The sequence below is a fragment of the Prunus dulcis genome, chromosome 2 (genome assembly GCF_902201215.1).
Source record: "Prunus dulcis chromosome 2, ALMONDv2, whole genome shotgun sequence".
In the NCBI taxonomy this organism is placed as follows: Eukaryota; Viridiplantae; Streptophyta; class Magnoliopsida; order Rosales; family Rosaceae; genus Prunus; species Prunus dulcis.
In genome coordinates, this window is record NC_047651.1 from 7,616,142 (window position 1) to 7,640,120 (window position 23,979).

A 23,979-nucleotide genomic window follows, 5' to 3' on the forward strand; every position below is an offset into this window, starting at 1 on the left:
AAACACCCCATTTGGAGTCACTTTTGTTCTTGGACATACCCCAAAAAGTGACCGGAAAAGGCTAATCACGGCGGCTGAAGTTTAGGCCGATTTTCAAGTCAAAAATCGAATGTTCTAGAGCTAAAATCGATCGAAACCCATACATCCATCAGCTAGAACACGAAAAATAGCTGAGAAACCATACCTTAATCGATCGATTTGGTGGAGAATTGAGGGAGAACGAGGAGCTCAAAGTTGGAACTGGAAAATCGGCAAAAATGGCGATTTCCGGCAAGCTCCGGCCACGGCAAGGGCGGCGACGGGTCGTGGAAGGACGGCGGTCGAGTGGTGGTTCGTTTGGTACCGGTCTCGGAGATCGGCTTAAGCTGTGGCGGCCGTGGCGACGTCGGGAAGGGAGGGAGGTCGGCTGGCGCGCGGGATCGGGGGGAGAGAGAGAGAGAGAGAGAGAGAGAGAGAGAGAGAGAGAGAGAGAGAGAGAGAGAGAGGAGAGAAGGGAAGAAGGGATAAAAATCTGACTTTTTGATCAAATTACCATTTTGCCCTTCGCGGTATTTTGACCGTATTTTCTTCGTTACAACTCCGATTCGAGTCTACTCCGTGTCTACGGACTCGTTTCGCCGTGCTCTACGCAATGGCGCAAGCGGAATCGCCAAATTCTTTCTCAATCAAAAAGTCAATTTTTCCCCTATTAAAATATGCGAGGGCAAAATCGTCTTTTGGGTAGAATAAATTAATCCTACTTTTTAGATATTTTGTTACTTTTTAGATATTTTGTTTTGGGTTATTACAATCTACCCCCTTATAAAAATTTCGTCCTTGAAATTTACATCCCTGTCATTTCAAGGGGAGGAAGGACTGCTCCTATATCTGCAACTCAGGTTACTACACTGCATATATTACTGAAAGTTAAACACTTTCCATTCCAAAATCTGAACTGCTTGTTTCCCACACCTTCTATAATCTCATTGGGTCCGATATAGTTAGGATTTGGCTCCCTTGCTTCCTTAAATCTCACTACATCTTCCTCAGGCGATAAATATCGAAGAATACCCAACTGAAGATCCTTCTTCTAGTATCCGCATAACTCCTAGCCAATCCTGGGTCACTTGAGTCTTTTTCTGCTTAATCCAATAAGGTTCTTTATTTCCTACAATATTTTCAGATATCCAGAAACCTTGTTTACTATTCCATCTTCATACTTGAGTGGCCTGTGCTATGTCTCGTATAAAGCATCAATTGGAAATGTTTCAGTTATGGACTCCAGTAATACATTTGAGATTTGTACTCCAAGGAAGATCAATTCGTCTGACAACTATCCTCTGAGGCACATACTTTTAAAGTGGTGCCTTTTCACCCCAATCATTCCAAAGCTGTAGCATACAACGTCTCAATCACCCTTCTAAATCTTAGGTCATTTTCTCAAATTGATCGTCTATCAGGGGGTGAATTGCAATATTATACTGCAATCGGGTCCCAAAAGCTTCTTTTAACTGGATCCAAACAGAACATAGCTTGTAATTCTCGCTCTCTACAATACAGACTGGTACTCCATAAGGTCTCACAATTTTATCTGTGGAGATCCTTGTCGTTTCGTTCACACTATACTTGGCTCTCACCGGCAGAAATGAAATAAGCTTGCTGATTCGATTCTTAAGTTTCTACACTCCATTCTGCTTTCTTTGTGCTCAATGAGGCTGTACCCAAGGTCCATCGTACATTATTCCCGCTTCCCTTCAGAAATCGGAAATGGTTGTAAGGACTCTGGTGATTTCTGTCACTGAACTACCACTTACTGGCAGATTCTACTATGTCTTTCAGCATAAGAAGCTACCTCTATTTTGAAAATTCACTTTCCATATCCTATAATTCAACTCTTTCTCATAGGAGTCAACTCAAGATTCTGAAAGTATCCTGCGAATATTTGAGTGCCTAGCACTGATCTTTCCTGAAGAGTGGTTAACGGTGCTTTCTGTTTAGTCATATCTAGTCCATTTTGAATTTCCTCAGTCCTACCATTACTGATAAATATTTCCTTCGGAGATAAGCTACTTCTCCTGAGAATTTCATACTGAGTATCTTTATAACCACAGTAATTTATCCTAGATGATGTTCAGTGATGTAGTCTGACTCTTCCGTTAGCTCTGACTTCCTCCAGTAAAAATAATATTGAAATCCTGTGAGATCGGTGAAGATCTGGCATATTTCCTTATAAAATACTGCCACCAACTTGCTAGGCTAAACTTTACTATGGTCTGTTCCCATTTCCTGCATAAACACTTCGATTTCCTACTCCTTTAGTTGTTGAGACGCATAAGCGCTCATTCTACCATACTGTATCAGCGTAAACCCCAATTCTTATTGTAAATAACACTATAGCACCCAAGTTCCCACTAATCTCCTGAAGTACTGAAAGCAAACAGTGTTTGGCTTGTCCTTGCGTTTAACCTAACCCTCTTCACATTTATCTGATGATGCCAATTTAACATCTTTCTTTGCCAAAGAAAATGAGCGGTGTCGCCATGGTGGATGACCTTTCCACAGAGCGACAATAAGAATCGGTTTACTTTGAAAACTCTGTAACTTAGTAGTACTGATCGGCCGTAACCAAATTTCCTACTGCTTTAATTCTCTGAGGATCAACAAAAATATCCTCAGTAGAAATCATGTGTCCCAAGAAACTCTCTCTGTCTACCCAATATGGACACATGCTTAGCTTGGCATAAAGCTAAATACTTCATATGGCCTTCTGTCTTTTAAAATACACCAAAATGTCCTCTAGGCACACAATCACGAAGCGATCTCAATACTGCCCAAACACTCTGTTCAAGGGGGGTCCAAAATGCAACTGGCACGTTCCTTAATTCTTATGGCCTGACCAGGAACTCATAGTGCTCATACCTCATTCAACACACTGTTTTAGGTTCATACTCCTTTTTAACTCGTAACTGAAGTTATCCAAACCTCAGGTCACTTTTTAGAAAATCCCTTGGCACCTTTTAGCTTATTATACAATACTTTACCGCGAGACCATGGACATCTATTTCTTTTCTGTGATCTTGTCCAACTATCTTGAGTCCATGCATAACCTCATGATGACATCTCCTTCCTTAAATAACACTAGAGTCCTTTAATGAGAAAAACCAGACTGAATGAATCTCTTCGCTACCAACTCCTGTAATTGAGTCTTTAATTTCTTCAACTTGCTGATATCATTCTGTACTTTACCTAAGAAATAGGTTTCATTTCTGGAGCAAGCTCAAGAATAAACCCAATCTCCTAATGAAAAAGTAACTCTGAGATACGGTATCTGGTCAATCAATCTTACCCTAAGCTGATATCCAGTCATCCATGCCGAAGGGGATCCAATCTGTAACTACAGTAGGTAAAGCATGTGCTTCCTGCTGAGACATGTTATACCGTCTATCTGTGGCCCTAAAACTGCCACTACGTCCCCTCGGCTGACTGCTGCCTCAACTAGCCACACTGATTTGGGCCTACCTGCTGGACCAAACCTCCATGCTATGGTATCTCTTGTAATCTATCTTGCATAATTGTCTCAATGTAGCAGTGATCTCTCTATGTTTAAGGAACAGCGGCAATCCCTTTTTAAAAAAGATCTAGACTGTCCATAAGAATCTCCTCCAGTAGTACTCCACTGGCAGGGCCCAGAACGGTACCCACCATACCTGGCGCATTAAGGCGACTTTTCCTGTTAAATCCTGACAACAACTATCTTCCACTATTTCTGGCTACACCAGCCTCAGAACGATTTCCAATACTACTATCCTGGCTGGTACCTTTACTGGAACTAAATCCAGACCTCCATACGTGCGGCCATTCTGTGACCTGGAACTGTAATCACCATTGTAGTTACCTTTTCTAACCATTCCCTGACTAGTCTTACCTATTTCAACATCCTGTGCACAGAGTGCACCCTGTGATCTGTCCATTACCTAGCTGGAGTAGACATCACCACGTCACCAAAATTAATCAACCACTAACTGCTCACAATATCTCGGATGGAGGCCTTTAACCTCATCATAGCAAGGTGCTACCTCTTATTTTCAATCTTTACTAGTGAAAAACAATATGTGAAACCTTTTTCTCGTATTCTAGTCCAGCCATTATCTCCTATCCAGCTGCAAAAACTCCTGCATCCACTCATTCGGTAGACTTGTGGGTAGTGCTGACTATCAAATGTGGCTCTAAAAATGCTTGTCCAGTACGAGTCAAAAGATTCTGGTATCACTTCTTAACCAATTCCCACCAATACTCTACTCTTCTATGGAGCAACCATGACCTGCTCTATTCCTCCAATTCAATCCTCTTTTACTATTAGGTACCACCCTTATCCCAATTTATAGCCCTCAATCCTTTTTACTTGATCCACCTATCTCACGGATGGACCTCTGGGCCATTCAATCTCGATTAAAGTCTGAGCTAACAGCTCCAAGGTCTACTGGACATTTGGATCTCCCTGCCTACTAGTTGCAGTAGGTACGGCTCCTGACGAGCTTCTAACGAAAAATTATTCTACCGGTTCGGATACCGGTGCAGTTCCTGCCCGACCTGGGAATCTCATCCCTTTTTGTCGGGATAACTGTCTAATTTCACTATGGACACCACCACCATTTGGGCCCAACTTGAAAAGAAAACAAGGATGCACAGAGTGCGAAGTCTACATGAAGTAAAACCTATGCTCTGATACCAAATTGACAGGACCCGATCCCAATTCCACTTTGGAATTCGAACCAAGTCCTGTGCGTGTCCGACACCTGGCGAATGTCGGGCACAAATGACCTTTTTACCCTTCCTGTTACAACTACGAATAAAACTTTCTTTAGACTCCTGCCGAAAATTCGGCAGAATCTCCCCTGTAATTTGACCAAACCCAAAATCTTCCACATGTTAAACAAGCAAATAAATTCACCCAACTGCCAGAATAGAATAACCAAGTATTCACCACCTCCAGTTTTCCACTAAAACTAGATATCAGAGCATTTTTTAAAGTTTACAGGGTTTCGGGGATTTTTCCACAAAACTCTACCTTACTTGGTGGCATGGAATCTAGGGATGACCCGGTGGTGGATCCTGCGCACTTCTACGGCCTGGGGGCGAAAAACAGGTTGAAAATGTGAGTGGACAAAAAAAATAATGTTCTTGGAAGCAATTTATAACCATAATAACCCCCATTTAAAAATAAGTAAGGGTATAAATCGATGGTTTGTCTATAATTCAATACAAGGTATTCAAATAAGCACGTAAAAACATACTGATGAATATACTCGTATAACTGAACAAACAAATATATATAAGATATAAATGCGCGAATATCAAAGAAACTGGTATAAAATAACTGAAAGTCATAACTGGATAAAAACTCAAAATCCTTTGAAACTACCACCTAATTGTACCCCTGTCATATCCGTCAATTCCCCTGGCAGGTCTCGGGCGACACGCAGTCTATCCGAGCCGCAAACTGGCAGGATACAGGGGGACTATGGTCAGCCTGATCCGCCGGCAAGTCTCGATGACACCAAGTCGACTCGAGCCGCTCTGGCAAGATACATGGGACCGTAGTCAGCCTGATCCGCAATCCTGGCAGGTCTCGGGGACACAGAGTCAGCCGAGCCGCAAATCCTGGCAGGTCTCGGGACACCAAGTCTGCCGAGCCGCAAATCTTGGCACTCACGGTCTGAGCGTCCCCGAAACTCGTGAGGCAATGTCAAGTGCACTGACTGAACTGTAAACAGACTGGATGTCCGTAGACATCGGTCCGTCTGAGGGTAATCACCAAATAAAAAGGCGGGTACATTGTGGTTCTAAACAACTATTTTAGAAAAACCTGATAAGTCTCTGTAATCTGGTAAATATGAGGTAAGCTGCCATTTCTGTATCACAAATCTCAAGTCTACTACTCAACTGAATAATATAAAGAGAAAGATGTTTTACGTTACATTTCATGCTCGGAAAATATGTAATAACACTTATTCAAAATCAGATACTGAAATTTATTCAGATAAACTCATTTATAAAAACTTATTTGTATAAAATTTATATAAAATCACGTATGAAATCTTATTTATAGAAATCATCTATATAACTTATTTATATAAAAGTCTTTATGAAAGAAAGTCCACTCACTACTGGTCCGAGCTAGCTGGACCTCTTGAAGGTCCCTCCTGTGGTCCCGTCGGGCCTCTGGTGCCTGATTACCCATAAAGAATTTAAATTAAACACCCTGCCCCCGGCTCCTAGAAATGCATATACTCATTCCAAGTTACTCTTATGCCCACTTTAGCTTTTCAGATACTTAAAAAGGTTGTGGAAAACCCAAAGCTTTACCAAGCGATCAGCCACCAGACCGGCCAATCAAGGACCCGTGAGGTCCACCATCTCCGATGGCCAATCTGGACTTCTCTGAAGGTTCCTCATAGAGAAGGAACCATGTTCTGCGAGTTTGGTCCGAAACGGACGGTCGGATTAGCCACAATTGCGTTATCGCTTAAACTCCAAACCCTAGCTCCAGGGTTCGCGATTTCGGAGTATCCGGGACTCCGATTCGCAATCCGTCGAATCCTACATGATTCTGGAATCATGTAGTACGACATATCCAAAATTGAGTGCAACGGCTTGACGACACTGCACCCAATGATCGCGCGATATGGAAAATCCGTTCGGGGCTCAAACGGACTCCGAATTGAGATCCGCGAAATTCTACCCACTCGTGACGACACGAGGATCACAAAACTACACAGAGTCACTTCACCACCCTCGCCCACGCGCAGCCACACGAGCGGGCAGATTGGGTGTCCAAAGCAATTTCTGGGTTGCCGGAAAAACTCGGAACCAAGACTCCAAACTCCTATCCTAGGTAAAACACCCCATTTGGAGTCACTTTTGTTCTTGGACATACCCCAAAAAGTGACCGGAAAAGGCTAATCACGGCGGCTGAAGTTTAGGCCGATTTTCAAGTCAAAAATCGAATGTTCTAGAGCTAAAATCGATCGAAACCCATACATCCATCAGCTAGAACACGAAAAATAGCTGAGAAACCATACCTTACTCGATCAATTTGGTGGAGAATTGAGGGAGAACGAGGAGCTCAAAGTTTGAACTGGAAAATCGGCAAAAATGGCGATTTCCGGCAAGCTCCGGCCACGGCAAGGGCGGCGACGGGTCGTGGAAGGACGACGGTCGAGTGGTGGTTCGTTTGGTACCGGTCTCGGAGATCGGCTCAAGCTGTGGCGGCCGTGGCGACGTCGGGAAGGGAGGGAGGTCGGCTGGTGTGCGGGATCGGGGGGAGAGAGAGAGAGGAGAGAGAAATGAGGAGAGAGAAGGGAAGAATGGATAAAAATCTGACTTTTTGACCAAATTACCATTTTGCCCTTCGCGGTATTTTGACCGTATTTTCTTCGTTACAACTCCGATTTGAGTCTACTTCGTGTCTACGGACTCGTTTTGCCGTGCTCTACGCAACGGCGCAAGCGAAATCACCAAATTCTTTCTCGATCAAAACGTCAAATTTTCCCCTATTAAAATATGCGAGGGCAAAATCATCTTTTGAGTAGAATAAATTAATCCTACTTTTTAGATATTTTGTTACTTTTTAGATATTTTGTTTTGGGTTATTACAGAGATGGCCAAGTATATGATGTTTGAGAAGGGCATGCCACTTGAGTTTTGGGGAGAAACTGTTAATACTGCAGTGTATGTTCTAAACCGAAGTCCAACTAAAGCTTTGGACAAGAAAACACCATTTGAAGCCTATAGTGGGAGAAAGCCAGGACTTAAACATTTAAGAGTGTTTGGATCTTTGTGCTATGCACATGTTCCAAATCCACAGAGGCAGAAACTCGATTTAGCAAGCAAAAGGTGTGTGTTTCGGATATGGCAGTTGTGAGAAAGGGTATAGACTGTATAACATTGCCACTGAAAAGGTGATTATCTCAAGGGATGTGGTATTTAATGAAGAAGCTAGTTGGGATTGGAATGCACAGCAAGAATGCAGTGTTTCAGTGCCACTTACTGAAATTGTGTTTGAAAAGGAGGAAGGGAGCAATGACACAGTTGTGAAGCAAGCAGAACATTCAGTTGAGAATGAGTTGTTATCAGAAGACAATGAAGAAAGATCTGTGGTTCACACAGGTACTCAAGATATTAACCACACCCCATTGAAATACAAAAGTCTTACAGAGATCTATGAAAGATGCAACATCTGTATCATTGAACCAGAAACCTTTGAAGAAGCTGTCAAGGATGCAGCATGGCAAAAGGCAATGGAAGCTGAACTTGAGATGATTGAGAAGAATGAAACTTGGGAATTGGTAAAAATGCCATCTGATAAACCTATAGTTGGAGTCAAATGGATCTTTAAAGTCAAGCTAAATCTGGATGGATTAGTTCAGAAAAACAAAGCAAGGCTAGTAGCTAAAGGCTACACTCAAAAGCCAGGAATTAATTTCAATGAGACATTTGCACCTGTTGCTCGGCTTGATACAGTGAGAACACTAATAGCTTTGGCTGTTCAGAAAAGATGGAAGTTGTTTCAGCTTGATGTAAAGTCAGCTTTCCTAAATGGAGTGTTACAAGAGGAGGTGTATGTGGATCAACCTCCAGAATTTGTGGTTAAAGACAAGGAAGACAGAGTTTATAGACTCAAGAAGGCTCTTTATGGTCTCAAACAAGCTCCAAGAGCTTGGTATGAAGAAATTAATTCATATTTTACAGCTGCAGGATTTCAAAAGAGTCCTAGTGAGGCTACATTATATGTGAAAGCTGCAGAAAGTGGAATCCTAATTGTTTCACTATATGTAGATGATATCATCTACACAGGAAGTTCTGAGAATTGGTGATGAGCTTTAAAACTGAAATGATGAAAAGATATGAAATGACTGATCTGGGATTGTTGCACCATTTTCTGGGATTGGGTGTGATACAAGCTGAGCCCTACATCTTCTTGCATCAGAAAAAATATGCAAGAACATTGTTGGACAAGTTTGGTTTAAAAGACTGTAAAGCAGTATCAACTCCACTAGCTATGAATGAGAAGTTATCCAAGGAGGATGGAAGTGAACAGGCTGATGAAAAGGTGTACAGACAGATTGTTGGAAGCTTACTATATCTGACAGCAACAAGGCCAGATATCATGTTTGCTGCAAGTCTCTTAGCTAGATACATGCATGGACCTACAAAGAAACATATGGGAATTGCTAAGAGAGTACTTAGATACATTCAAGGTACTCTAGACTATGGCATTGCATATGAGAAAGGAAAAGAGGCAATGCTGGTTGGATATTGTGACAGTGATTGGTCAGGTTGTGAAGATGATATGAGGAGCACATCTGGCTATGCTTTTCATCTTGGATCAGGTGTTTTCTCTTGGGCATCTGTTAAGCAGAGCAGTGTAGCACTATCTACTGCAGAGGCAGAATATGTTAGTGCAGCTGAAGCTACAGCTCAAGCAGTCTGGTTAAGATTTGTTCTATCTGATTTTGGTGAAGAACAAGTTGAGGCTACTCCAATTCTATGTGACAACACTTCTGCAATTGCAATAACAAAGAATCCTGTGCATCATCACAGGACAAGACACATAAGTAGAAGATTTCATTTCATTCGTGATGCTTTGCAAAATGGTGAGATTGATCTGTTATACTGCAGAACTGGAGAGCAGAATGCAGATATCTTCACTAAGGCATTGGCAAGGGATCGGTTTGAATATCTAAGGAGCAAGCTTGGAATCATTTCAGCTAAACACTTAGAAGGGAGTGTTAAAGTATAAGTGCTTGGCTGTGTTTATTGTTTAAACTGTGAACCATTGGATCACAGTCCAATGGACAGCTGAGATGTATTCTTAGGTGTAGCAGAATTGTGCCAAGTGTAGCTATCTCATAGGATAGTTAATCATTGGTTAGATTGGATGATGTAAGAAGGGAATATTCTGTTTTCTAACTGTTATATTGTCATGCACAGATTGTGCATGACTAAGTGAGAGAATAGACTGATCTTTCATCTTCTTCTTCTCCAAGTTTTCTCTCTAAATTCTCTCTTCCTAAATGAGCTCCATCTATCAATAATCCAAAACTAAATATGACAGATCATAGTCTGTGAATGCTAACACTAATCGGATCGAATGACTGAAAATAAATAATATTTGTTTTCAAAGTACTTCAACAAAGCCAAGTTTAGTTAAATTATACCTTCAGGTAAATCTAAACATTCGCTTTCTGCAGTCTGAACATGTGCAAGACTATATTCACTAATCTTTGATCTACATGCCTTGCCCATCTCTTCGCAATGTCGACATGATGGTTTGGACCAATGCAACTTCATAATTTTCTTCATTGCAAAGGTTGATATGTCTGGAATTGATGTATAGTCATGCAGCTTGGTACAAGACACTAGGGGAATTCTATCAACAGAACATTGAGCGTTGACAGCGTATGTCTGGTTTTCAGGATTGTCAAGTTGGTAAGGTCCCAGTTTAATCAGACAAAAACCGTAGGATAATCTTTCTTCTAAATATGGACAACTGAATAGGGTATAATTATAGTTATGTGGTCCAGGCATAAACTGTAAGGGAGAGGAAGATAAACTGAGGTCGAAAAACTCTCTCGGTGGGTGATTACTTCGGTAATATATTTCAATCTCCTGAGATGTGTAGTCAATCCTTTCGACGAAGAGGTTGTCAGATGATGCTGGCATCTTCAGCACAATCTCGTTGTCATTAGTGCATGACAGATCAAAGCCATGGTAACCACAATGGATTGACTGCTTACCTTTAAGTTGAAATGGGAATCGGATGGCTGGGCCGTCCGGTTTACATCTTGCTTGTGTGCAAATTTCAAGGCCTACTCCACGATGCACTGCATCTACATCTACTACTATGAGCAACCAGCATAAGAAGTTGATCAGAAGCATTATTTCTAACAAAAAAATGGCTTAGCATTCCGCTCTCTTGCTAAATTACCTATTGATTGTGTACGACAGATACGGATATATAATATTTAGCATTAATATATATATGATTGAATTGATGTGTGGACTGGTTCAAAGGCATTTACTGAATTTTTTTTTATCAACGAGGGATAGATGATTTGAATACTAAACCAACAGAAACGATAACCACTAAACCAACAAGGGTTTAGTATTTAATTTCCATAAGGATTAATATTTAATTTTCTCTGTTGGGGTGACTTCGCTTTTGGTTGACTGAACAGCTTATCGCTTGCCTTCAAGGGCCCAAAATCCAAATGGTCATTTCTGAAGTCCCTCCTTTCTTATCTGCCATAACCAAAAGTTTAGAACCTAAGTTGTCTAATTAATCTGTCCTCTTCCATAATTTTGATAAATTCCTATTGGATTGAATACCTCTTCCCTTCCTCCTAATATTCTCTCTCACTATGTCTAGAGGAAGTCTCCTATTTGCTGTACACATAGCCCTTCTCCTTCTCCTTCTTCCTCCTTCCTTCTGTTTCCAAACATCCACCGTGGAAGATAGTGCCCTCTTTTGTGGCAATATTAACATAAGGTCTCCATTCGATTTAAATGGAGACCTTAAAAAATGTGGCTACAACACTTTTGAGCTATATTGTGAGGAAAATGTTACCATAATATGCTTGTATTCGGGAAAGTATCACGTAAAGGCGATCAATTACAGTGACTGGACAATCCGAGTTGTGGATGCTGGTGTTCAGAAGAAAGACAACTACTTCTCCAACCCACGTTACTCTTTAACCTCCTTGAACCTTAGTGATGGAAATACTTTCTCCTACGCTCTTCAGTTTACTGACATATCTATTCAAGAACTCCGACTGTATAGTCTAGTAATACGTGAAGTGCCGATAATTTTTATCAGCTGTGCAAATCCAATGCATTCTCCTCGCCTTGTTGATACAGCTCCATGCATCAACAATTCTGCCAGTTCTTCTTTGTCCAGTACTTTAAGAATGTTTTCTTATGTCATAATTGGCTTGAATGGCTCCATAATAAGTCCCTTCGATTTGGGGGAGTCCTGCAAAATAACACAAATGGTTGTGGTGTCATCTTCAACATCTACAGATCTGCACCAGAACTTGTCCTGTGAAGGTATATATAATGAAATGGCGCGTGGCTTTGAGCTCTCATGGGTTTAACGCTGTATGTTACTTAAAATGTGGAATGCATAAGGAGAACTGCACGCTCGACAACATGAGTAAAACCAAGTGCCCTTGAATAACCAAAGGTACTATAGTGCATCTGTTAATGATTTCACTTATTCAATAATGCTATCTAGAGTCAACATATGTATTCTCTCTCCTCAGTGAAGAAGCATGGACACGGATATGGATACGGCCGATTGTATTATTGATTGATAGAGGGAATAAGTAATAGTACCCAAAAAAATGGGACCATGTCGTTGGGGATTAGGCGAATTTATTTATACATACAGGCTCGGTCCTCGGACTAACTGAGTAGTCTTACCTGCTCAACTGTAAAGAGGGGGCAGGAACCTAATAACCCCTGATAGATCGTACCACATGTCCCCTAAGATCATGCCTGTAGAAAAATTACATGTTACATTCCTCAAATAAGAGATCACAAGTCTGGAGGTTCCTCAAACCAAGTAATGGTAGAACCCACCCATTTGACTTTAATTCTTCATATTTGGTTAATTTCCTTAGTTGTCAATTTCTCTCTTGATTGTATTTTTCTTTACACATTGACTAGATTTTGTTGTCAAATAACATGCTGTTCTCGTGTGTGGAAAGGACACATAGGCTTTTGCTTCCATTTGTGTACGGCTTGATATATTACAGTCATCTACTACAGATATATTATGTTAGAGATACTGGTCAAAGGAATAGGAAGAGAGTTTTTATCAACTAAGTACGGGAGGCTAGTTTATGGTGTTTTCACTTCAAATAATTTGGTGGTCAGGAGACTATGACATGTTGATTTCTAATATATACATATGTATTATGATCATTTTGTATGCAAATATGAATCTTATTTCTTTTGCAATGCAGAACATTTGTACAAGAAGATCTTAGAGTTCATACGCTCTATACCAGGCAAAGTAGCCGACTCTCCAATCCAACTTACATATAATTCAAATGTGTAGTACTTAGTTTCTTAATCCGGCATTACATTCATCAAAGTGTACTTCATTGAATTATGAATTTATGATCGAGTTTTTCACTTGTGTTGCAGGCTGGGTAATCTCTTTGTATTTCTATGGGCTCACCCATGAGTGCTACAGGGGAATCCCCCTTTATCTGCTTCCGTTAACCTGTGTAATCCCTTACTTAGGTAATGTGAACTACTTGAAATCAGTTACTGTGTAGCATTTTTCAGTTTTAGCTATTGATAACTGAAGAAGAAAAGCATGAACTCGTTTGATAACCATTTTATTTTTTTTCTTTTCAACATTTGGTTTTTAAGTTAAAGAGATAGAGAGAAAAAATGAGAAAGAAAGGAGGAGAAGGAGAAAATGGAATGAAATGTTGCACAATAAGAAAACTAATTAAAAGCAGTTTCAAATACCTCTTCTTTTCAAGTTTTTGTTTATTACGTTCTCCTTCATTTTTCCATTCCCCATCTCTTCTTTCTCCATTATTTCTCCCATATATTGTTTCTCCATCTTTGCTAAAAAAGTAACAACTAAAAACTAAACACGAAAATGTTACCAGATGGCCGGGCCCTTGACTAATGAAAACTGTTGTACTAAGGAAAATGTTGATAGCATTGAAGCAATCAATTAATATCTCTATTGAGTCCACTTTTTGTGAACTGCGCAGGAATAGTGCACATAGTCATATATGTGTTTGGCTTTCCCTGTGCAACTGCATTAATAATATACAAATGGAAAAGGAGGTACTTGTCAATGCATGACAATATAGAAGACTTTTTGCAGAACAATAAGCTCATGCCAGTAAGGTACTCTTACTCAAACATAAAAAAGATGGCCAAAGGTTTCAAGGAAAAATTGGGTGAAGGAGGCTATGGCTCTGTATACAAGGCAAAGCTTCGTAGTGGTCGCCTTGTAGCCATTAAGATGTTGGGTTGGGTAAGTCCAACGCTAATGGGCAAGACTTCATCAACGAAGTTGCTACCATTGGAAGGATTCACCATGTTAACGTGGTGCAACTCATTGGCTTCTGTGTTGAGGGTTCAAAGCGTGCTCTCGTATACGACTTCATGCCTAATGGATCTCTTGATAAATACTTATTTTCTCAACAAGGGAGTTATGTTTTTGAATTGTGAGAAAATGTTTGAAATCGCGCTTGGAGTGGCTCGTGGTATTGAATATCTGCACAGAGGATGTGAAATGCAAATTCTGCACTTTGACATCAAACCTCATAACATTCTTCTCGATGAGAATTTTCTTCCCAAGGTGTCTGATTTTGGATTAGCAAGGCTATGCCCGCTAGATAATAGTATTGTATCTTTGACGGCAGCAAGAGGAACTCTCGGATACATAGCACCAGAGTTATTCTATAAAAACATTGGAGGTATTTCATACAAAGCTGATGTTTATAGTTTTGGAATGCTATTGATGGAAATGGCTGGCAGACGAAAGAATTTAAATGCAACCATAGAGAAGTCGAGCCAAATATACTTTCCAACATGGGCTTTTGACCAATTAATATACTTTCCAACATGGGCTTTTGACCAATTGAGTGATGGAAAGGACATAAAAATTGGAGACGCCACAGATGAGGAAGAGAAGATCATAAAGAAGATGATGATTGTAGCATTGTGGTGCATACAAATGAAACCTAGTGACCGTCCTTCCATGAATAAAGCAGTTGAGATGCTTGAAGGAGAAATTGAGAGCCTTGAAATGCCTCCAAAGCCTTTCTTATATCCACAACAGATGCCAGAAGTTGTTCCTGGGGACAATTCAAGTACCACAAGTGCGTCAACAGTGACAAATTCTACAGAAATCGTTTCGATTGTAGATGCGGATTAAACAATGTAATATATAGCAATCTTGATGTGCAAGGGAGATGACATACTGAATTAGCACAAGGGTAAATTGCGAGAATGGTCCTCAAACTTGTATGCCCGTTACATTTTGGTCCCTAAATTAAATTATTAATCCAAATGGTACATAAACTCTATGTTAATCGCCCATTTGATCCAACCGTTACATTCTGTCAATATTGCTGTTAAATATGAGGGCAAATTGGTCATTTCGTACGTTAAAATAAAAAAATAATAAAAAATAAAATAAAAACTCAGTAATTGGAATAGGGGAGAAGAAATCGAAGGGAGGGGTTTGGGTCTCATGATTTTTTCCTCTCTTTTTCTTCAATTATTTTCTAATTTTGTATTTATTTTAATCCTATTTTATTTGTTAATTATGAAAAGTCGTATTTACCCCTAAAATTTGGTTACATTTAACAAAAAATGTAACGGTTGGATCAAATGAGCGATTAAAATAGAGTTTATGTACCATTTGGACTAATAATTTAATTTAAGGACCAAAATGTAACGGGCATACAAGTTTGAGGACCATTCTCGCAATTTACCCTTAGCACAATTAGACTTTTGTTTCTTTAAAATAAAAAAATAAAAAAATTGGACTTTTGTTATGTTGTATTTGATAGAATATGCAGGTTTTTTATTATTATTTTATTTTTACATATTTGAATTATTGATTTTAGCATGGAATCTACATAATGTGAGTTTTATTTGTGAAATTGGTACTTAGGTGACAAGGGGTAAATTTTTAAATGCTATTCAAGTAGACACAACAATTTCACACACTTTAAACCTTGACCAAATATACTTATGACTAGTCAACTGCTAGTCATGAAAAACCATAACCAAGAACACACACAAAGCATAACAATCTGTACTTGCAAGCCTAGAAGATTACTAGTGACAACCTAGGCACTTAGAAGGACACGTCAATCTAGGCATCCCCTATGCTAGCAACAACTATGGTGAAAGTGTGTGTGGAAACATCATAATCAAGTAAACAACAAATAACAAATAATGTTGACTAGTCAACCGCTTAACCCAGAAATGCATGAACATCATGTGATGACTAGTCAACTATCAAAAACATAAACCCAGAAAATAACGAAGCTGCAAACCAGAAATTGTTCTCCCAGAAACCCACCATTGGGAAAAATTGGGGGTCATCAACTGACTAAGCAATCCACTAAGCAAAGAAGATTCTTACAAAGAAACATAAGCAAGCTCAAGAAATCCTAGATCTATTTAGGAAGATAAGTTGTACCTCCTTTGTGCAATCTTCTTCTCCAACTTAACAAAACTAGCAGCTTAGTCCTTCATGGCAATGGCAGCTCCTTCTTCAACTCTTTTATCTCATGGCATTAGCTAGCCAGCTCAAACTCAGACAGAAACCAAAATTTGGATTCAAGGAAATGGCCAATTTCTTCAAGAAGCCATACTCTTGAATAAACTAATCTTGAATCTGACCTAGATGTATATTTGAATGTGTTTGTTCTATCTAGATGCATATTTCATATTTCAAAAGTAGTTTTCGAAAAATCAATTTAGAAAACTCATAGATGAAAATAGTGGTTTTCTCTTGAGGAAGAAGAGGGAGCAAAAGGATAGGAAAAACCTTTTCAAAACCTCACCTCAAATTTGACGGCTACCAAATGAGGAATCATTTGGCTTTTACCCAAAAATTCCTAGGTCAGAAAAGTACACATGGTAGCTAAGAAAATTGGCATAATATGACAAAAAGATTTGTTAGGATCCATCTGGAAACAATGAGCTGAAAATCCTACTGATGCAAAGGATGACTAGTCATACGAAAACAAGATGACTAGTCATAATCTTAAGAAATCTAATGAATACAATATGATGCAATGCACAAATTACATTTGCCAATATGATTGATCTTCAATAAGATAGCAGCCAGATAAGAACACTTAGAGAAACAATTCTTAATCTAAACTTGAGTTTGATTGATTACAATGTATGTCCTATTACAATATTGTCAAGGGAAGCCAAAAGAAAAACTGAAAATGCATAAACTTAACAATTTGAGTAATTCCTTATATGAACTCAATGTGTATTTTAGCAACTCAGTGTACATTTTATTTATATGAACACCCCCACACAACCCCATCAAAGTTGTGCGTTGATTATAGGGAGATTCACTATAATACCCAATATTGGAGCCTAAATTATAAAAAAACCCTATATGAAATGGACTTTAGAAACACACCCAAAACCCATTTACAACATAACAATAAGGCTTTTAACTTCTTTTAAATTACAAAACTGCCATTGATTTCTTAAAACAAACCCAACCCAAAAACCTCATAAAACAGCCCAAAACACTCAATGGGGTATCAAAGTAATTTAATAATTAAAATTAAATTCAATAGGGCCAGCTATTATTTTTTGGGTTTTTTTGGGGTATGTTTATAGAAATTAAATAGTGTAGGGTTTATTTATAGTTTTAGTGCTAAGAATGGGTATTTGACTAAATATCTCTTGATTATATTCCTTCTTTTTCTTGCTCTGATTATGCGCTATTGCATATAGCACATACATACAACCCAGATGAGGATTATGCAGAGGTGTGTGCACATTTGGCATCTTTCCTAGAAACTGCAAGATCATTCAATACGATTTACACTAAGGTTTGACCTGCTCTTTGCCTTTTGGCAATCTGTTATCCCTTCAAATGGCATGCTTTCTGTAGGAAATATGTCCCCAGACACACATGATAGAGGTACCCCAGCTCCATGATTTTCGGCTTGCGTTGCCAATTGCTTGTTAGACACATACTAAATGCCTAGTTAAATTATTTACCTTTTGTGTTGGAGGGGAAGGAATGTGGGGGTGGGGAAAAATAATTTTCTTTGTTTTGAAGTAGGAGGGAGATGGAACATCCATTCTCCATATGTTTCCTATCCTCCCATGTTCTTAAACCCAACAGTAGCAGAAAACCTACGCTAAAATAGTCCATTGAATTTTCTCTCATCCCATTCTCTCTCTTGTTCTTCAACATGCACTACCAAAAAAAAAATGTCATCAAATGTCACCAAATAATGGTGACTGTTGCCATTTTTTATTTTTTATTTTTATTTTTTTTTATAGTGATGGTATTGCTTCCTGATGACCTTGTGTGTGTGTGTGTTTTTGCGTGTGAGAGTGTGTGGTGAAGGTGCAATGGGCAAGGGGCAAGGGGGTGTGGAGTTTCTAGGTCAGGTGAGGTTACTTGGATATGGAGCATCAATGCAAATTAATAAATTGTATAATGCTGCATTTTTAATAGTACTATTGGTATGACCATGAATTTCTAATAAGGCATCTCCGTTTTCCTTGCATGTATTGCAATTCCTAGGGAACTTAAGGAATCTTAGAGACTCGCATGCAGCTCTTGCTGTAGGATCATCTTGTTGGCATAAGCCATAATTCATGGATTTCGTGATCCTTAATTTCCTAGTGTAATTCACTTTACCTAATTAGAATAATTACCTAGTTAGGATTCCTTGTAATTAGCTAATTACTTTTTCTAGTAGGAAAAGTCAACTTGTAGTTGTATATATATCCTCCTCTTGGAGGAATATAATATCAATCACAATGATTCTATCATGTGTTTAGTTTGAGTTGGTATCATTACTGGTTAATCATGGTCTCTCAAACAAAAATACAAACCTTACCCATCGGCATCCTCTGGCACTGACTACATAAAGGAAAAAAAAAAAAAAAACCCAACTGCCTTAAAACAGCGGCTACGCCCTTGTCATCACAAACCTAGTGCGGCAAAAGATTCCTACAACTCCAACCATCCAAACCTTTTCTCTCTCCTCCATGACTTTTGAAGATACCCTAGACAACCCCATCGCAGCCGCAAAATCCAGTGATTTAGAAACGCGCAAAAATCTTGACATGGCATTATTAATTGTTACAATTTGCAATGATACTTCCGCTGCCCCATTCACGATATGGTTGAATGGAAAGAACTATAAAACTTGGTTGAAGATGATGTTGCTTCATTTTTCAGGCCAGGGAAAAAGAGGTTATCTGAATGGGAAGGTGGCTCAAGTGGAGGAAGACGCTCCGGGCTTTGATTCGTGGTGTATTGAGGACTCCATTTTTAAAGGATGGTTGATAAAAACCATGGAACCTAATTTGGTAGAATTGTTCTTAGATCTACCAACAGGTAAAGATGTCTGGAAATACAGCCCATATGTATTATGATGGGTCTGATGAGTCGCAGATTTATGAATTACAGTGTAAAGCAACCCATATTGCTCAAGGAGGTCGCGATATTGCACCTACTTTGCTGAGCTAGAGAGTGTTTGGTTGAAACTAAACCGTCGTCATCCAATCAACATGAAGTGCCTTGATGATGTGAAGATTCGATAGGTTGAGATACAGAAAGACCGTATTTATGATTTTCTTGTATGTCTAGGTGATGAGTTTGATAAAATTAGAGGAGATTTGTTTGGCCGACCCTTCATGCCCCCCAAGTCCACTTGGTTGGCCAATCTTTGTCTTTGATTGAGGCTCTATAAACTTGACCATTAGTAATTGTGGTCTCATAATGTCGAGCTTTTCTCCTATACTCATGTCTACCATGATTGTACCTTGGGTTGTGCTTCGACCTTCTCTTTCACTAGATTGTAGGTCATTCCATCCTATGATGGTTGCTTTGGGTTGGAAAATGTTTCCATCCTCAACGTTACCCACCTTTTGAGTTTCATCCTCTTGGGTGTTTTCGATCAATGTCAAGTTCTAGATAATAAGGTAAATATTCGATTTTAAGGTCGTTTCGTCCACATCTTTCTCACTCTTGTATTCTCTACCAATCTCATTTTCTTCTAGAGAAGTAGGTGGAATGGGTGGCCGAATTGCAACCATATGAGGATTTTCCTCTTCTGCCTAAGACTCAAGGTTGGGGTTGAGAGTTTGATCCTCGACTCACTGGCAAAGTTGAAATGAAATCTCATGCAAACTTTGGACGAAAAGGTCGTGGGAAGTTTGCAATCTATCTGCGAACTCTTTTAGTAAAACATCTATCTTAGATGTTTTCTTGATCTCATTCGTATATTCTTTCACCATATGGGTAAGGCCACTATAGATGGACTCTCACCCATTTTGAGATTATATTGGCCATCATAGCCAATAGGATGATATGCTTGTTGGGAACAATAAGTAGGCTCATTATACATATAGGTGTATCCGTTTTGGCAAAATGGGTAAGTGTATTGCCCCCATGCCAATTGACTCGTTTGGCCACCAAGGCCATGTTGATCATTCGAACCATTTTTGTTCAATAACATCATATCTACCAATGTAATTGTGCCCACCATATTCGCCACCAAATTGGCTACTCGAATCATATTGGTTGTTAAACCCATCTTGATGGGTAAAATTATATTGGCCATAGTGGTTGTGGCCACCATGTTGGCCGTTGGATTGGCTATAGTGGTCTGGCCACTATGTTGGCCGATGGATTGGCTATAGTGGTCTGGCCACTATGTTGGCCGATGGATTGGCTACTCGAGCCATAAGAATCATAGTCGTTTGGTTGATAGGAATTTTGCCATTCCTTTCGATGCTCATATAGTGTGTCCCACCAGGCCTGCCAAATTATATTTACCTCTTTTTGGCTGAGGTGGCCAACGAAAAGAACTTTCAGTCCTTCTTCTCTTGAGTTGCATAGGTGTGCCACCATCAAGCCACCGAATTGTTTGGATGGATATGTTGCGCTTCTAACTTTTGATCAAGTGATTGATCGGCCAAGCAAGGAGCCTTCTTTTGGCCTAGGTTCTTTCACTTCCTTGGGCCCGAGGATTATTAAGCTTCGTATGGATGTTTTTGTGATTCTTATGAGTTTTAAGTGAAAATGATGCAATTAAATTAAATTAAAAGACAAGAATTAAAGTGCGATAAAATAGATCAAAGCGATAAATGAAGAACGATAAGAACGATAAACTAAATTAAACTTGAAATTGAACTTAATAAAATTTTGATAATAATGAAAAGTAAAGCAACATGAATAAACTTGAATTTAAAAGCAAGATAATGTAAATTGTAAGGAAGTAAAACTTACAATATGTGGGATCACATTGATGGAGATCTTCTGATTGCTTGATTCTCTCTTCTTTTTGAATACTCCGAATTATTATTAATCTCCTTGATTTCCCTCCTTATGAAGCCTCCGCCACATGCATGCGATCCTCCGAAAATCTTGGGTTCGGATCTATGGCTTGGGCTTGGACCTCCGAGACTTTGGCTTGACATCTGGTGAGACATCATAACTTCTGGAGTTCTGATCTTGGTTGAAACACCCACTGATGTTTGTGACTTGGAATTGCTCGACTAGATTTGGAGTTAGGTTCCCACCTCGACTTGAAGTTAGGTTCCACCCCGACTTGGGGTTGACTTGGAGTTGTGTTCAACCTAGACTTGAAATTGGTTCCGGGTTGGATTCCACCCAGACTTGAAATTAGTTTGGAGTTGGATTCCACCCAAACTTGAAGCTGGGTTCCACCTCAACTTGGAGTTGCTCGACCCTACTTGGAGTTAGATTTGATTCGGCTAATTGGAGGACCTAATCTTGGCTAATCGAAGACCTTGAAATTGGCTTATCGAAGGCCTTTATCTTGCTAATGAGAGGACTTGACCTTGGCTGGTCAACGACCTTGATCTTGGCTGGTCAACGACCTTGATCTTGGCTGATCAAAGGATTAGAAGACTTGACCGTGGCTGATATTAGGACTTCACCTTAGCTGATCAGAAGACTTGATCTTGGCTTATCGGAGACCTTTACCTTGGCTGATCAGAGGACTTGATCTTGGCTGATCGAAGACCTTGATCTTGGCTAATCGAAAGCCTTGATCTTGGTTGATCAGATGACTTGATCTTGGTTTATCAAATGACTTGATCTTGGTTGATTAGAGGACTTGACCTTGGCTGATTGAAGGCCTTGATCTTGGCTGATCGGAGGACTCGATATTGGCTGATCGAAGCACTCGATCTTGGGTGGTCATAACACTTGACCTTGGCTTATCAGAGGACTTAACCTTGGTTGAATTTTAGACCACGACTAAACACCCACTTCAGAAGTTCTAGATGTTCAGACTTTGGAAGACAGATGTTTTCAACCCGTTGTTGGAAGTTGGGTGTGGACTTCTAAGTTCTTGGTTCGAATTATGGGGGAACATCATGCATCTAAAGCTATAGACTTTATTGAAGATTAAACGATGTGGGGTGCATGATGACCCCTAAGTCCAGCCTTCTTGTTTCGATACTATTAGGCACCTTGAGCCACCAATTTACATTTTGGCCTATTGGTTTTTCAAGACGCATGGTTGGACTTTGACCAGGTCCAAACAGTTGGAAAGGAGTACCTCAATGCAAAATCCTCCTCAGGTCTCACTCAATCAAATTATCGATGTTGTGAGGCTACGCCCAGGCGACATACAAGAGCTACCAGATATTGGGACTAGTTTGAAAGTAAATATTACATCAGAAGTGCCACTAGTACAGCAAAATACCAAGAAACGACGAGTGATGTTTGCCCCTAATGAGGATGGGGAGGTTGAGCATTTTGCAGCAAATATTATGACTCGCTTTCGTGATGTGTAAGGGTGGGCACGGTATGGTATGGTACGGTATTGAGCCCGTACCGCTACCGATACCGGAAATTTAAATCAATATGGTACGGTACGGAATTATAGTTTGCAAAAATTCGTACCGTACCGTACCATGCAAAATCGGTATCAGTATGGTATCGGTACCATTTCGATACCAAAATGACACAACTAAAAAATGAACCAATTCAATATTCAACATATTCATTCACCAAAATAAGTGATGCCTAAGTTACAAATTCAAAGATATTTTAGCTACTGATATTTTAGGCAGGGCTCAGCCCAGGGTGATTCCTTGTTAGTTTAGTTTGTTGTCGACTTAGGCCTACCATTTAACCAAAAGAGAAAAAGCCTCCATCTTAATCAAGATTCTAAGTGACTTTTCTACAAACAAAAAGTAAAGAGTCCAAGGATAATCCTAAAATCAAACGGTGATAGGCACTAATTTTATTAAGAGATAAAAGTACATACTGTTTCTTTCTTTTCTTTCATTCAAAGGGTCTTGGTTGAATATTTTACAACTATTTTATTTATTATATTCTCATCATGAAAACCTTTTCACCTATAAATCAAAAATTACTAATTGAGTTGCTTGAAGAAAGATGACTTTTGCCAAATAAATCAAAGAAAAAGCTTTTAATTATCAAATGAATCAAAGAAAAAGGCTCTATAAACATACACACAAAGGCAATCAAAATTATATTTAAGTACTATTCGGTATTGACCGGTACCAAAATCTTGATACCGCTACCATACCATACTCTATTGGTACAGTACCAAATATCTCCCTATACCAAATGAAACGGTATGAAATCGATATGGTACGGTACGGTTAGGGTACAGTTTCGGTATTTCAGTTTAAGATGCCCACCCCTAGTGACGTGCCAATCATGGCTGCCTATTCCTTAGGGGGGGAGAAAAGTGATGGGGAGGATGTTCCTATTCACTGTGGTATGAAAAACAGTGTGATTTGGGATTCAAAACTCAAGCTGTCAATTCACACGAGCCTCTATCCCCTGGAGGAAAAAGTACAAAAAGGAGAAGTAGGGGTTCCATAGTGGGCTGTGCTCGACCTCGAGGAAGCCAAACCAAGGGAGTTCTTAATAAGCAAAAGCAAGTTGTAGAATCTAAAGTTACTACTAGTCCAGCTAGAAAATTCGTGAGGGCTGTGAGTTTTTGCTTAGAGAGAAAATGCCTCGTTTAGTTTTCTTAATGGAGACGAAGAAGATTGAATGTCAAATGGAATTGGTGCTCCGAAAGTTGGGTTTCTTTAGAGGTTTTAGTAATGGTCGTGATGGGATGGCAGGAGGTTTAGCTTTATTATGGCAAAAAGATGTCCAGGTGACTATTGTTATAAAAAATAATAGTTTTCCTCTTTCCGTAAAGCCAAATACAA

The 23,979-nt window shown here is 39.5% G+C and overlaps 1 protein-coding gene and 1 pseudogene across 1 annotated transcript in view; one reads left to right on the forward strand and one right to left on the reverse strand.

The window, feature by feature from the left end:
• LOC117618032 (rust resistance kinase Lr10-like) overlaps positions 1 to 10,920 on the reverse strand; it is a 16,738-nt gene extending 5,818 nt beyond the window's left edge. Inside the window, exons 1-2 of the mRNA XM_034347662.1 lie at positions 10,200 to 10,920; positions 2,247 to 2,252 (exon numbers count right to left, since the gene is read on the reverse strand). Coding sequence (XP_034203553.1) covers positions 2,247 to 2,252; positions 10,200 to 10,920 — 727 coding nt within the window. The remainder of the gene's footprint in view (positions 1 to 2,246; positions 2,253 to 10,199) is intronic.
• A 482-nt stretch (positions 10,921 to 11,402) lies between these two features.
• LOC117618033 lies at positions 11,403 to 14,953 on the forward strand (annotated as a pseudogene).
• The last annotated feature ends 9,026 nt before the right edge of the window (positions 14,954 to 23,979 follow it).